Source organism: Brassica napus, chromosome C3 (genome assembly GCF_020379485.1).
Source record: "Brassica napus cultivar Da-Ae chromosome C3, Da-Ae, whole genome shotgun sequence".
NCBI lineage: Eukaryota > Viridiplantae > Streptophyta > Magnoliopsida > Brassicales > Brassicaceae > Brassica > Brassica napus.
In genome coordinates, this window is record NC_063446.1 from 55,468,662 (window position 1) to 55,484,168 (window position 15,507).

A 15,507-nucleotide genomic window follows, 5' to 3' on the forward strand; every position below is an offset into this window, starting at 1 on the left:
TGTTAATCACACATGAGAGTGATGTTAATTAATAAAAAATGCTCCGAAGATAATAAAAGGGATCAAGACTAGGTATTGGACGGATATTTGAGATCCAAAAGCCAATGTCCACCCGTCGAACGAGAACACAAAAGGCCCATATATCTGAAACTGGGCCCAATCGATTCAACTTAGTCGGATCCAAGTCGGGTTAAATTAGGGATCCGAATTACAAAACCGACTAAAAGCAGAGAAGGGGAAGTTAGGGTTTAAGGAGCCAAAGCCGTTACCTTTGGTTGCTCTCACTTTTTTTTCACTTCATCCATCAGAAACCCTAGAAGACATGCCTAAATCAAAGAGAGACAGACCAGGTCAGAACTCCTTCTTCCTTCACTCTCACATGTCTCTATTGTCTGAAACTATTGAATCTTCATTAAACGAGCTGAAAAGCTCTAAGCTTTATAGCCGCCGTCAAGGGTTTAGATATTTAGAGCTACCCTTTGGAATAAAAATTAAATCTTTGCATCAATTGGTGAATGCTTTGCTATGTATTACTTGCAGTTACTTTGTCGAAGACAAAGAAGAAAGGAAGAGAGCACAAGGAGACTATTGTCAATGGAATCAGAGAGGCTGTTGAGAAGTATTCATCTGTCTATGTTTTCTCTTTTGAGAACATGAGAAACATCAAGTTCAAGGAGTTCCGACAGCAGTTTAGGCACAACGGAAGGTTCAGTTTCTTTTGGTCAAAGACATAAGAAGATATTGTTTTGTCTTTTAGTCTTTGATTTATAGTTTTGGTTTATTTTTTTTTTTTTATTGGATTTAGGTTCTTCCTCGGTTCGAACAAAGTGATGCAGGTTGCTCTAGGTCGTTCTGCTTCCGATGAAATGCATCCTGGTATCTTCAAAGTCTCCAAGGTTGTGTACTCTGCTTCTCTTACTTGGCCTTTTTTATTGTCAGCTACTTATGTTTGTGGAATGTTGTTTCAGATGCTTCGTGGTGATGCTGGACTTCTTGTTACTGATATGCCAAAGGAAGAGGTCGAAAGGTATCTATCTTTCTCTTGAATCCATGTCTCTTTGTTGCAACTGTTAACAAAGCCTTCTTCATTTGCAGCTTATTTAACGCTTATGAGGATTCAGACTTTTCAAGAACCGGAAGCACTGCAGTGGAAACGGTTTGTGGTTGATTAGAACTTGTCATATCTCTATGTATAGTTGTGCCATCTCTTGCTGATTATTGAACAACTCTGTTTCGGTGTCATTGGAATTTTGATCAGGTTGAGCTGAAGGAAGGACCTCTAGAACAGTTCACACATGAGATGGAACCGTTTCTTAGGAAGCAGGGTATGCCTGTTCGTCTTAACAAAGGTTTGTTGTCTCATCATTTTCAGTTTCCATCTCTCATTCAATACACTACTAGTTTGAGTGTAATCTTCATTACTAAAATGTTACTTTCTTTTGCTGATTCATTATGTAGGTACGGTGGAGTTACTCTCCGACTTTGTAGTTTGTCAAGAAGGAAAACCTCTTTCACCAGAATCTTCTCGCATTTTGGTAAATAAGAATCTCTATTCCAAAAGCCTTTCTTCATCTTGTTTGTGTTCTGAATATTAGGAGATTGATCACTCTTGTTTATATTACTTGCAGCGTCTGTTGGGAATCAAGTTGGCTACTTTCAAACTCAACCTAGTCTGCAGATGGAGCCCTAGTGACTTTGAGCTTTACCGAGAAGGCTTGGATCTCTCAGACGTTGAAACCTCTTGAAAAAAGCCAAGATTTTGATGATCAACTCTTTTTAAGTTTCTTAATATCGTATTATTGCTTGTTCTGTTTGGTTCTTGGTTTGCACTTGGATGTTTTATCTCAAAGTTTTGTTTCTTTGATGTTTGTAGAATACCAAATTATCATCGTGACTTCCCTATTCTAGTATTCTCGACTGTAATACAATATCAAGCTTACTATTTTAAATCTTATTTTCCTGTTATTCAGTTACATTATTGAATCTGACAAAAATGCAAGGTTTACAAAATTTCCAAAGTTTGGCATTTTGATGTATGTTATCTTGGTGGATTGATATATCAAATATTTGGGCCTTCTATTACGGTTTAAGGACTTGCCTGCCCAATAACAAATGTAGAATTTATTCTTTAATATTAAGTTCTATATACAGTAAAATCTTTATAAATTAATAACTCTTTGAAATTTTATTAATTTATAGAGATATTAATTTATAAAAGTTTTCTAATTCAGATTTTTTATTTTAAGATATATTTATTTTAAGATAAGAAAAATATTTGATTTTAGTATATATACATTAATTTTTTTTAAATTTTTTTTTTGACATTTATATTAATTTTATTTTAGTGTTTGGTATATATAATGTATATTGCATAAAAATTAAATGTGGTTTTAGATTAATTACTAAATATCATCATGAATATATTAAATGTTAAGAAAATATAAAGATAATTTCATTGTGAATATAAACAAACAATATAATAATAGGTTCTTATTTATATAAAATATGTATACATATAAATTATTAATTTATAATTCTAATGAGTATATATTTACATAAGACTTTTCTAAAAATATTATTATCTTATTATTTTATCGATTTGTGTCAAATTTTAAACCGGCCCATGTTAGGACCGGCAAAATTTATTAATTTATAAAAACTATTAAATTATCGAGTATTAATTTATAGAGGTTCTACTAGGCCTGAGACTTTTTATCCGAGATCCGGATTCGATCCGAGATCCGCTCCGGATCCGCTCTGAAAATAGGATATTCGGGGTGCCCAGATCCGAATCCGAATAGTAAAATCTTGGATCTGTCCAAACCGAATCCGGATACCTTAATTTTTAGGTCCGGATATTCGGATCCGGATCCGTATTTTTAAAACACATTAAATTTTTAAATTTCATTAATATTAATATTTGATATATTAATATTTATACATAAATTAATCTTATAATATTATATTTTAGTTTTATAATATTATATTTTAGTTTTATAATATTATAGACACATATATATATATCTATAAATCTTGTATAAATATTTAATTTATGTATTATATTAAAAAATTAGTATTTAAAAAAAAAAAAATTTAATTATTTTTACGGATCCGGATCCAGATATCCGCGAGTAATAGAATATCAAGACGGATATCCAGATTTTAGATATCCGGAAACCACGAATCCGGATCCGAATATTAAATTCCCGGATCCGGATCCGGGTACCCTGAATTTTCCGGATATCCAGATCCGTCCGAGGCAGGTTCTACTCAATATATCCTTAAAATTTTGCTTTTTATATTTTGTAGACAATAATACAAACATACAAAAATTGTAAATTTGTGGAGATGAAGAAGTGACATGAGATGTCAGATGAGGGTGTGTGGGGCATTAAAGGAGGAGCAAGAAAAGTGAAAAAGTGAGAGCAGAAATGAAATCATGAAAGTGAGGGAAAAATCAGGTGAGAAAGACTGAAGCCTGACTGACTCTCATAACCACCATTTTCAATCTTTTTGGGCACTGAAATCCATGTCGTTTCTTTTCTTCTAAAAGGCAAACGACAACAACTTCTGCTCTGAAACACTGCATTTACTCTCCTCTCCATCTCTCGTTGACACTGATTTTGGCTTTTTCGTGATGGATGAGCATCTTTTAATGTTGTTCTTCCCATTTATAGCACATGGTTTCCTTTTGTATTAGTTAGTTTAGCCAAATGAGAGCGTTTGTTACAATAAATTTTTACAAAGTTGGGTAAAAAAAACCATTTAAAAGCTAAGGATTTTGAACATATCAAAATATGATGGTGATAATAGAATGCCTTTTTCAGTTCGCTTAGATAACATACATATATGTACATAGCTTTTTTTGTTAAAGTTAATATAGGGTATCTCAAACTTAATGAAAATGTCTACACTAGTCTTCAAGGAGAGAGTTGTAGTCCACGAAGAATCCTTCTCTCTGAAAAGTTAAGTAAGGGTCCAAAACATGGTTCTATATCCGTGACCATAAATATTTAGTATTGTAAACTGAGATGTTTGAAACAATAACATTTTTAAAATAAATAAATTTGACTTTCTATGAAAGCTAACAATTTTTGTACCCCATGGCCAATTGACGTAAAATCATATAAATTATTTTTCCGTAAAACCAAATACATTTTACCCCAATGGTTTATCCTCTTTATAAACTAAAGGATCTTTAGTTCCTAAGTTTTTTTCTCGACGGACAGGTCTGCTCCACGTTTCTTAATACATGAATTTTTGAATTTTCTAAATAGATTTGCCTCTTATAGCTAGTGTAAAAGAAAATATATTTTTGTTGATGAAAAGTTTAAAACATATCCTTTTATCAAATGGCATCTTATAAGATTCGGTCTTTATGTGAGTGAAAATGATTTCTTGTTAAGTCAGATTGAGACTAAGCTACAACTACGAGAATGTAAAGATGTGAAAGAGAAAAGAGGCGACTCGTAATCATATTTTATTAGGTGTACATCAATCATTTCCACCAGATAATGCACAAAACTTTGAACTCCATCAAATTTTTCTTTCCAGTTTAATGCAAATTACTACTGTGCTTCCCTCAATCAATGCTCCATTCATTTTTTGTTCTCTAGAATGGTCCCTTAGTTTATAAAGTGAATAATAGCATTTTCTAAAACATTATTACTCCTACGATAGCTTCCATAAAGAAAAGTTACAACTTACACCAACCAATCAACAAACACCACACCATTACGACCATCTTTTTGTTAGAGACATTTATTAATATCAACGTAGCCAAAACCAAATATATAAAACAAGGAACAAATATTCAATACAATGAAATTTATATAACCGGAAATTTTTTAACCGATGTTCCAAACAATTCTCGGAATCTACAGTGTAATTTTTCAGTGGATACAAACGATGCATAGAGTAAAAAATTGATCCACAACATGGTAACCACTAATACCATCATTTCATTAAAAACTATTAATGTTGTCTTTTGCCCTTGTGTGAGTATGAAGAAGTATTGAATCACTCGGCTTCCCCTTCCGTTGTCGCCGAGGAAACATAACACGTAACAAGAGACGACGTACTCTCATCAGCCATAACGGGGAGCTGAAACAGATCCTTGCAAGAATGGCAAGTGATCTCCAACATTGTTGCATTAATCCTCTTTATTGCTTCTTCTCTAACAACATGAGCCTTCTCCAGCTCGGCCTTCGCTTCTTTCCTTATATTCTTCGCCTTCTCAAAATCCACTTGTGCCATCTCTATCTGCCTCCTCGCTTCTTGTCTCATTTTCTCCGCCCTCCTCGCTTCCTCAATTGCTCTCTCCATTGTTAAACTTGACTCACCCTTTTCGTTTCTTTTCACTTGTGTTTTCGTCCTTCCTATGGATAGTTGAAGCTGGAGGTTCTCGAAAGGAGCTGATGAAGCGAAAGCTAGAGACTGTTGATGCGACGCTTGTGGTGGCCTTAAGAAAGGAACTCCAAGCAAAAAAGGGTTAATGCGTGGGGTTAAAAATGTTCTTGATGGAGTTGCATGGCCCTCTGTGTTCTGATGTAGAGGACGGTGGTTGGTGGGCTGAGGTCCCCGGATGGTGCAAGTATCTTGGTGCTCTATGAAACTTTCAACCCTGAAAAAAAACCAGGAGAATAATCAGGAAAGAAAGAGTTACTATTGCACACATATTTGTTTAGTTGATAACCAAAACAAACTGAAAATTAGGGTGTACATATATATATGTCTAAACTTGAATGATAATAGTGGATGGAAATAGGGTTTAAAACATTAGGGAAAAATATGCTTGGTGGAGTACGTACGTAATCAAAGACAGTAATATATATAAAACAAAACTGAGTGGACTTAGGTATCTCTGGAAAGGGATAATGTGGTTATAAGACTTTTTAGTTTGTGTAATAAATTAATGCAACAAAGTGTGGGTAAAGGAAATCTGTAATGTGAAAAAAAAAAAAATCTGTAATGTGGTCAATGTGATGAAATGACATACTAAAACATACCACTATGTGATTAATTCAATTACTAGATTTTGACCCGCGCTTCCAAGCGCGGGTTTGTTTTCGAAATTAAATATAAATTTTTGATGAATTTCTAGATAAGAGTATAAGTTTAAGTACATTTATTCGAAATCTCAAATCGAATTGTATCAAACTGAAAAAAAGAACCGAGCAGATCATATATCTTTAGAACCCAAAATTAAAATCAAACCAAACACTGAATGGGTACCAGAATATTTAAAGTACAAATTATATATTCACAAATATTAATGATCATGACTAATAATGCATCAATACCATTTAAATGGTGAGAAGAAATTTCTTTTTTAAAATTATTGAACTCTTTTTAGTGGAGTACATATATGATTTATAAACGAATTAAGATATAAGAAATATTTTTATATCCGATACAGATCTGTGATCGAACTGGTAAATATAGTGGTCGTATATAACCCGGACTGGTTTATGTTTTTCATGTAGCATTCTGTCAGATTTTTTAACAAACTCATATGTTTCCACAAAATTTGTATTCAATGAAAACTTATTAATTAAAATCCAATAAAACCAAAAAATTCGCTATTAATCCGTGGACCGACACCGATTAACCCGGTAAAACCATAATTTTAATACCTTTTAAACATTTCATATACTTTACAATACTACAAAAAACTGAATAAACTATTTTATTTGTCATATAAATAAATTTATTGTATTTATGTTATGCATTTTAATTTATAATTTTTGTATTGATCAATACTATTACAATTTAAATGTATATTGTTTATTTATTTTGTTTAGAAGCATACAATGGGTTTACACCTATTAATAAAATTAAAATTAAGATTGATACAATGAGAAATTTTTAATAGATCATGAATGCAAAGAATTAAATTAATTAATGGATATGTATAGTCTTTATCCCAAAACCCAAAATACCAAATTTTCATCAATGAGAATTATTTTTTTTTTTGTAATTTTAAGAACATTTTGTAAAATAGTCATTTTCATTAAAAGAAGAAAAATAATATTATAGGTATTATTTGTTAGTGTTTCAAAAGGTATTATTTGTTAACTTATATTTTTGTAGTTGTTAGTATATTTAAGTGTCATTAGATTTGGTAATCATAGTTGGATTAAATATGATTGATCTTGTTTAATATAGTATTCTCGTATAGTTTAAGAAGTCGCTACATATTCTTTTGATTTCTTTATCACAATAATCGTGATCCCACTATATTAGGGTTTTAATTTTTTTATGGTAACAGAAAAAAAAATATGCATAGTTAGTTATTAATCACATATAGTTAGAATAATTAATTGTATAACTAAAAATATAATAACTTGTTATAGATAGGTCCAACAACCTATATATAGGGGAAGACCAAAATATAATAAAAGGAAAAGGTCCAAACAACTTTGATAAGTAGATTTCTCAAAACTGATTCCCTTTTAATAGAATAGATTTAAAATAATCATATCTGACAACAGTCACAGACTGACCTTCTATTGGTAGGTTATGTCAAGAATATATCCACATTAAAAAGAGAAATAACAAATCTTTATGCATTATAGATAATAGATATACCAACATTACACACCATTCTAGAAAACATTCTTTGGTTTAGTTCAAGGATTCCAAAATTTCCTATTATATACTTTTTCTAAACACTAAAAATTTGTATAAATTAATTATCAAGAAAAAAACTTTGAAAAACCAAGAAATTCAATCATCAGCACATTAATTAGGGTTTTCCGCAGAACTTATTTTTTTTAGATGAGAGTACAATAAGAAATGATGAACCTGGAGAAAACGCGGCCGCAGTCGCATGAATGACCGCGTGAACCGCAGGTTTTGAGATGGGCTTTGTAGTCAGATTGAACAGCGTAGCCTTTTGAGCATCTCTCGCAAACCCATTGCTTGAGGACGCTGTGTTTCCTGCGGAAGTGCTTTTTGATTCCGACCAGATCTCCGAGGGCGTGGCATGGGTCGTGGTGCAGACAAGTTGGCTCAGGACACACGTAGACTCTCTTTCTCACCTCCTCATCTTTCTTCTCTCTCTTCAGAAGCTTCCATGGTACTTTATGCCTTCTTCTATGCATCTGGAGGTTCTGATCCCTCTGAAAGCCTTGGTTGCAGATCTCACACACGTACCGATCTGACTCTAGCAGGGTTCTTGGGGATAAAGATACAACATCAGCATCTGGATCTGTTGGCACCGATAAACAGGACTATAAATGATTATATTGATACACAAAAGTATCAAGAAAGCCAACCCACAATATTATCCTATCTATAAATCATATGGAATATAAAGAAAAGTTTTGGAAAGTTATCGAAATCCAAATCTCAAAAAGAAAAACTATACCAGAATTAATGAAAACCTAATAGTAGACAATACATATTTTCAAGAAAATTAATTTGAATTATTTTTAAAAAAACCTGGTGTCCCTGCTGGTCTCCGTTTCCTCTTATTAATCACGGCTGCTCCATTGATGGCAAGAAGAAGATCGGGGGAAGATGAAGAGGGAAAGTTCTGATGGTTGTTGTTTTTCTCGTAATCTATCATCGGTTGAGGTTTATAATAATCTCCTTTTATTTTCTCTTAACGATGGTGGTATTAGCAGAAGCGTACCGATTACTTTGTGACTACTGAAAAAGAAAAGAAAATCAAAGAATCTTTTGTTTTTTCATGTGAAGAGATTTGAGATTGTTTCTCTTTTTCATCTTTTATTTGGTGGATAGTGCTGTCTCAGCTTTATCTAATAGAAGAAAGATAGATGAGTTAAGAGGGAGAAACAAAGGTTTTTGCTGTCTGAAATCAACTTTTGTTTCAGCTCTCTTTTTCGAGGCCTAAAAGTTTATTTTTTACCCCTTTTACTTAATCTTATTTTCCTGAAAAAGTTTATTTTTCTTTTGTTAATTGTTTCATTGACCTACCACCTTACCTGGAGAAGGCATTGTATCGTCTTTGATTGTTTTAATCTTCTTCTTTACATACATTCATTATCTTCTTTCTCTCTCACTGATTATGTAAATGCATACACATACACACATACATGTGACCTAAAGGAAACGGGGTTGAGACTAGAGCCCACATATATATTTGGAAAAGAAAAAAAAGAACATCCCATTTAACAACAAAACAAATCTAAGTCATTATTATTTCATATTACATAATCTTCTTCTCCACAAATTACTCTTTAGTTTTCAAGTTGTGTTATTAAGAAAATTATTAGAGCAACTCCAACAATAAAAAACCATATAAGTTTCTAAAAGAAAAAAAATATTAGTATTATAGTTAAATCAATTATATTTTATTTTTTTAAGTCAATAAAAACACTAATTTTCTCTTACATGATGACATGTGTATTTTAAGGTTACTAGTAGGTTTTAAAAACCTCTAAGTTTAAATTTTTTTTGTTTTTATCTCTCTTAATTTTTTTATTTTTTTATTTTTTTATTTTTCTTAAGTACTTAGAACCTCTCTTCGTACCCATTGTTAGAGGTGTTCTTATCTAAGGACTCATGGGAATTTGGATATATATATATATATTTTATTCTCGACAACTCACGCCCCTTTCATGTCTGAATCCGTATTTGTGAGGAGCGAGACCACTAACGTCAAAGAGATAATATCATTTCACCTATTATCTATCAATGCGTTTTTTTCAGTTGGCCTTTTCAAAAAAAAAAAAAAAACGTTTTCAGTTGGAAGTTTATGATTTTTAATATGCTATAAGAGTTAACTTGCTAGGTCCATACAGGTAGATACAATCGATCCAAAAATATGAAAAATTGATTTATTTCGATATGAATGAGAAAAAGGTACTCTAGCCCGAAAGTTATGTTAGGAATCTTATATTAGAAATAAGGAGCAACAATAGTATACGAATAAAATGTATTAATGATGCCCAATACAAATTTTATAATGTTACATCCAGCAGGTACGTAAATAAAGGGACGACTTAAGAATTTTTGTTCTGGAAGTTGGACGAATAATTACTTATTATTACGTTTGTCGTGTGCACATAATCAACTCATGTTTCTGTGTGGGTGAGGAACGTAAATCGGAATCCATACAATGTGGTACCATTATATGAACAGATCATATAGTATAGTAGACCCAGTGAAGATCTTTGGACAGATTTTGAAGCATCACGAAAGAGCCAATCATGTAAAAAGTGTACAAAGACCGGGTCCATATGAAACACGGATCCAAATCGATTATTTTGAAATTTCTTGTAATTCTCTTCCCTTTCATTTTATTTGTTTAATGTTTTGAAACGAGATTATCGTTATTGCTTTATATAAGTTATTAAGATCATGTTTCGTTTTATTCCTTTTGTTAAAAGATTTACTATTGAATCGTCTCTTTGTTGAGATAATGTTTCTTCAATCTGTCTCTAGTGTACTCTTTGTTCAGTTGATCAGCGTGTGTTGCATATTTTCCAAATGTATGTATGGCTTTATCGGATCTAAGACCCTTCACGAATTCAAGAGTGCCTGTAAATTGTTTCCAATAAAAGATTTTGGTATCATGATAAAAGAAATAGCATATACACCACATGGCTAATTTAGTTCTTCTGAGATAGTACAAACAACTAGTGTTGTTTTCCATGATAACATATATATATATCATATGTTAGGATATATATCATATGTTAGGAAAGTTTGTCAGTGGATTAATGGCATAAATGTCGTCATTGACTTCATAGCAATCTCTATACATGGACTACTGTGAAAATTTAGGCTGCGTACATCATACTGTTATACCATCCGATCCGGAGTGAGCGCAGGTTTCGAGAACGCTGCTCATTGACAATGGAGAAGAGCAGAACAAACTGAGCTTGCTGAACCAGGAGTGAACTTAATTACTTGAACTCTTCTTGCATATCTTCAAGAGATATACACACTCTTGCTCTTTTGCTTTAAAGTTGTTGACTTCTGCATTATGACTTACATCGTCTCTAGCTAGAAGCCAACAGAGACTGTAGAACTGGTGACTTGGTCATCTTCTCCTCGATTAATTGGCTAGGCTTTTAAGTTGTAACAATGTCTGAACATTCACTTTTTGTATGAACTGGCCCATGAAGATTTAAGTAGTGACCGTTACGTTGTATCATTTGGCCTTTGTAAGAAATATGCAAGCAATTACTACAAGTAGGTTTAAATTCTACTAAGCATGTGCAAAGTGTTATTAGAGTTCAAATCTAATCTAATCTATTAAAACTGAAGTATACTTTTGAATTTCCTCTTAGTTTTTCATTTTATTTACTAACCCCTGCCACTGAGTTAATATTTTTTATTTTAAATTAAAGTAAAACAGGATAAAACTTGACCATACACTTATCTTGAAGCCACCAGAATGTAGCACTATTTAATTGAATTTTATAAATATAGAAACTAGAGAGTATATTTTCAATATTTTTCAACTTGACGAGTATGTTTTAATTCAATAGGATATTCTAAACTTATTCCAAATTCAGAATATTCGTAACTATTAAATTTTGTATCCCACTGAAAAAGCAATCTAATATATCAAGATCTTATATGCATATCCTAAGTTAGATTTTTTTTTCCATCGATTAATGAGAATAAATATAAGATCTCTTATTTAATATACGTGCGTTTAACCTACAAATACTAACCATCTACGTATCAAACATTCACACGATTTTCACCAAGGTATGTTATTACAAAAAAGGTGTTATTACAAAAAAGGTTCATCTGACAGAATTTCAAAACTATATATGACTAATTACGACTTGCAGGTTTAAGCTTCATCTGATGCTAAAAGATGATATATGAACTACCAAATTCATGTTCCTAGATTGGATAGCAAAGGGAGGAGAAGGAGAGATCCAAGAGCATTGATAAAGACGATGAACACAAAATGAATCATGCCATCGATTAATTCGGTCTTAGCCAAGATGGTGAGTGCAATGGTACATGCCTCCATCAAGGGCTGTAAGCTATAGGCTGCAGATATTTTAAATTGCAGATATTTTAAAATAAAATATGTGAAATATGTGATGTATATATAAAATAATAATTATTTTTATCACTTAAAATAATTTATATTAATATTTTTAAAATTATCAAAGTTTACTGTTATTTAAAATGTGATATGTAAATAATATTTATATTATTTAAAATATTTCAATAATTTAAAAGCACCCAAATTTAGAGTAAAATATTTATAGATGTTTTTTTTTATGATTATCTTATTTATTTGATATTATAGATATTTTTTTTATTCTACAATTTCTACAGCTTATAAATGAAAGATGTAGGTTTTTTAACTAAAATACATAAGAAAAATATTTGTTTTATTTTTTTTGCTGTAGGTTTAAAAATAAAGCTAAATCGTGATTGGTAAAAATTAATAGAAATTTGATGTAAGCTTTAACTTTGAAAAGTAAAGGTAAAGCATGATTGGTAAAGTTTAATGATTTAGAAAAAAATAAAGCTAAAGTAGGTAGATAAAGTCCAACCAATCACCCTCGTTATATCAACTTTAGAAAAACAACTTTACAACATACATACTTACATGATATTTGCTTATAACTGCCTTGATTTTTACAGATTATATCAATGTGTCTTCATTTAGGCAAATTATGATCGAAACGACCAAATCTGATGTGAATAGAACATACTCTTCATTTTATTCCATATATAATCAAGCAAGAGACGCAAATTAGGCTTTTGGTTGGGGTCTATAGTTAATAATTATTTGTAAGAAAGCACTACTTCCAATATTTATGATCCATTAAAGTCTTTGCTCTGGCCATACCATTTTTATGATCGATAGCGATTTGTCATCTACGTTATTGCTTTCATTACAAATTTACAAACATTTCATATCAAACAAGTCAAATAAAAATGATTATCTTTCTATAACCAAATACTAAAAGACAATAAAATATTCACCATGCAATTTGGTAAAATGGCGATTCATTCATATAAATAATCAGCCAGGTAAGTTTAGTAAGATAACACAAATACAAAAATAACAATTAAAAATATCATCTAACGTCAAAAAAAAAAATATAAGATAGCATCTTCTTATGCTCTAAGCCTTAGCATAAAACCATGTGGTTTATGCAATATTTACAACACATATGTTTCAGTTACTGATATCTTTTAACTTCTAAATTTATTAGATATGTGGAGGATAAATTATTTTTATACCAATTGGTATCAAAAATATTACTCGAAAGCAACGGATAAAATATCTAAATGTTTATTTGGTACAATCCAGACGACATTAACGTCCATATTTGACAAGGATTCTCAAATAGGCCTAAATGAAATGAAAAGAAAAATTTATACTAAAAATCCTGAAATATTTTGAGATATATCTGACGTTGATTATCATCCACATATTCAACCAAACAAAGTGAGAACAAAAATAGAAGAAAACCAAGGAATAAAAAATGAATCTGATCAAGTTGCAATTAGAAAAGGTGATTAAATCTGGGTAACGTGTGAGAAAAGTAAACTGGCTCTTCCATAACTATAAGAGGCAAAGAACTCGGATCCACGTTATACAATCTATGTTGATCAGTTTATTTGATATCCTTACATGTGAAAGAATAGCGTCTTCAAAAAGTTCCCATTTATCGCTTATGATAGTCTGGAACTCTGGTCTCTCTATCTAATATGATACCTTTCTCTTCCTCTACTTCATCATGCTCCTCCTTTGTCTCCTCTTTTTTTCTGACTCCATTCATTAATGACTTTCTCGATCGCTTCAATGTCTTTTTCAGAGATTCTGACGAATATTAGGATATCATGCGCGTTTGAGACCCCAAACTCTTTGCAAAAACCAAAGTAGAGTGCTAGGTCTTCTCTTTGAGATGTAGCCTTCTTTACAATCTTAAGAGGCATAGCAGCTGGATAGATCTTAATGAGAAGCTTGGCTATAGGCTATAGCGCTGCAGATTCTTCCATAGATGTCAAATATCTCGATCACTAGGCAGTCCATGGGTTCAATGATAAGAGTCTTCTTCATGTTATCAGCCATTGGACGGATTTGGAGAAGCATACGGAGAAGAGACTGAAGTTTCTGAATCCTCTCCAGCTCTTGGTTAACAGAATCCAATAATCAAGAAACGAGAAATAAGCTCGGATGAAAGCGTTGAAATCCGAGAATAGACGTGACTTTGGAGCAAAGGACCCCATGCACGAGCATTAGGTATTTTGTTTCAAACTATGTTTCCACAAAAATAAAAATAAATTAACCAGCTTCAAATTGATTCAGAGAATAAGAGCATGCCCATTAGAGTATCACAAGGGGTTCATGGGCTCGGATTCATAGGCCCGAAATATTTTTTAAATTAAAAAAACTAGACTTTGACCCGCGTGCCCGCGCGGGTTTTGAATTTTTTTTAAATATAAATTACTCTCTCCGTTCCTAAAAGATATATGTTTTAGAATTTTCACATTTTTTTAATAAAACATATTAAAATTTAGCTATAAATACATAGTTTTTTGTAATTTTATATTTCCTATATTTTTAAACCAATAAGATTTTAAGAAATGCAATTAGTGTTCTTGAACTTCACAATTTCTCATTATTAGTTGAAAAAAACTACATTGAAATATATAAAATATGTATATTTTTGAAACAAATTTTTTCTCTAGAATATGGATCTTTTAGGAACGGAGTGACATTTTTAAACACATAGTTTATTTAGATATTTTTAGGTGCCTACAGATCTATTCGGACTGATAATTTCCTAACTTAAATCCCTTCTAGAAATTTATATATATGTTCGATAGTTATTTAAATTTAGAACCTACGAATCATATTCGAATGGATACTTGGATGTCCATGTCTAACTGATTCTGAAACAAATAAGTAATCACTTTTATTTTATTTTTATCACGAATGAAACAATATTGTTAGTTTTTTTTTTGCAATCATTGTTTTTTATTTGTTCATAATATTTTATCAAAACTTTTATAACTTGTGCAGTTTCTTTTTTATGAAATTATACTAATCATATATTAACCACTTCCTTTTTGTTAATTAATTTCAAAATCCAACAACATATTGAAAAGTTTTTTTTTCAAATATAGTATGAATTATTATTAATTATATTAATTTTTGAATATTTTATCCTCTAAATATCTATATGTGACTAAACAAAACAAAATAATACTATATTTGCAAATTATTGTTTTATTAAATATATTAAATACTGTAATTAATTAGGATATATTTTGGCATATTGGGTTTAGCTTTCTCCACACATTTTTATGATGGAAAATTAGGTCATATAACCAAAAAAAACTATAATTCACTAAATAACCAGAACTCTATTTCTTTCTTCCTTTCTCTTTCTACCATTTTACTATAAAACTAATTTTCCCTTTTTTTTTGGTTATTTCATAAATAAACCTTTTATGATAGAGGAAAGGGATAACATATCACGCTCTAGGATATATTATATCAATTAGTGGCTACCTTAAATTTAGGAAATATTTATGAATGAG

General features: G+C 31.1%; 2 protein-coding genes and 1 pseudogene across 2 annotated transcripts; 1 reads left to right on the top strand and 2 right to left on the bottom strand.

Moving 5' to 3' along the window:
- The first annotated feature begins 192 nt into the window (after positions 1-192).
- LOC106361936 (mRNA turnover protein 4 homolog) lies at positions 193-1,973 on the top strand. The gene is made up of 8 exons (XM_013801744.3): positions 193-350; positions 541-706; positions 806-896; positions 969-1,027; positions 1,096-1,156; positions 1,259-1,349; positions 1,459-1,535; positions 1,629-1,973. Exons 1-8 carry the CDS (start codon positions 323-325, stop codon positions 1,743-1,745), a joined length of 690 nt encoding a protein of 229 aa, XP_013657198.1. The 5' UTR covers positions 193-322; the 3' UTR covers positions 1,746-1,973.
- Positions 1,974-4,810: 2,837 nt separating this feature from the next.
- On the bottom strand, positions 4,811-8,841 carry LOC106361937 (protein indeterminate-domain 16-like). Its single transcript, XM_022699882.2, has 3 exons — positions 8,446-8,841; positions 7,807-8,212; positions 4,811-5,623 (listed from the first exon to the last, which is right to left on the bottom strand). The coding sequence occupies exons 1-3, from the start codon at positions 8,570-8,572 to the stop codon at positions 5,020-5,022; spliced, it is 1,137 nt and encodes a 378-aa protein (XP_022555603.1). The 5' UTR covers positions 8,573-8,841; the 3' UTR covers positions 4,811-5,019.
- Positions 8,842-13,273: 4,432 nt separating this feature from the next.
- Positions 13,274-14,110, bottom strand: LOC106359267 (annotated as a pseudogene).
- Between the last annotated feature and the right edge of the window lie 1,397 nt (positions 14,111-15,507).

Bases quoted from the DNA above. Each gene is read 5' to 3' on its own strand.
- LOC106361936 (XM_013801744.3), top strand. From the start codon at position 323: ATGCCTAAATCAAAGAGAGACAGACCAG. The intron at 1,157-1,258 runs GTTTGTGGTTGA...AATTTTGATCAG, and splicing joins GAAGCACTGCAGTGGAAACG to GTTGAGCTGAAGGAAGGACC. The intron at 1,350-1,458 runs GTTTGTTGTCTC...TTCATTATGTAG, and splicing joins GCCTGTTCGTCTTAACAAAG to GTACGGTGGAGTTACTCTCC.
- LOC106361937 (XM_022699882.2), bottom strand. From the start codon at position 8,572: ATGATAGATTACGAGAAAAACAACAACCATCAGAACTTTCCCTCTTCA. The intron at 8,213-8,445 runs GTTTTTTTAAAA...CGGTGCCAACAG, and splicing joins GAGACCAGCAGGGACACCAG to ATCCAGATGCTGATGTTGTA. The intron at 5,624-7,806 runs GTTCATCATTTC...GTTTTTTTTCAG, and splicing joins TGCGGCCGCGTTTTCTCCAG to GGTTGAAAGTTTCATAGAGC.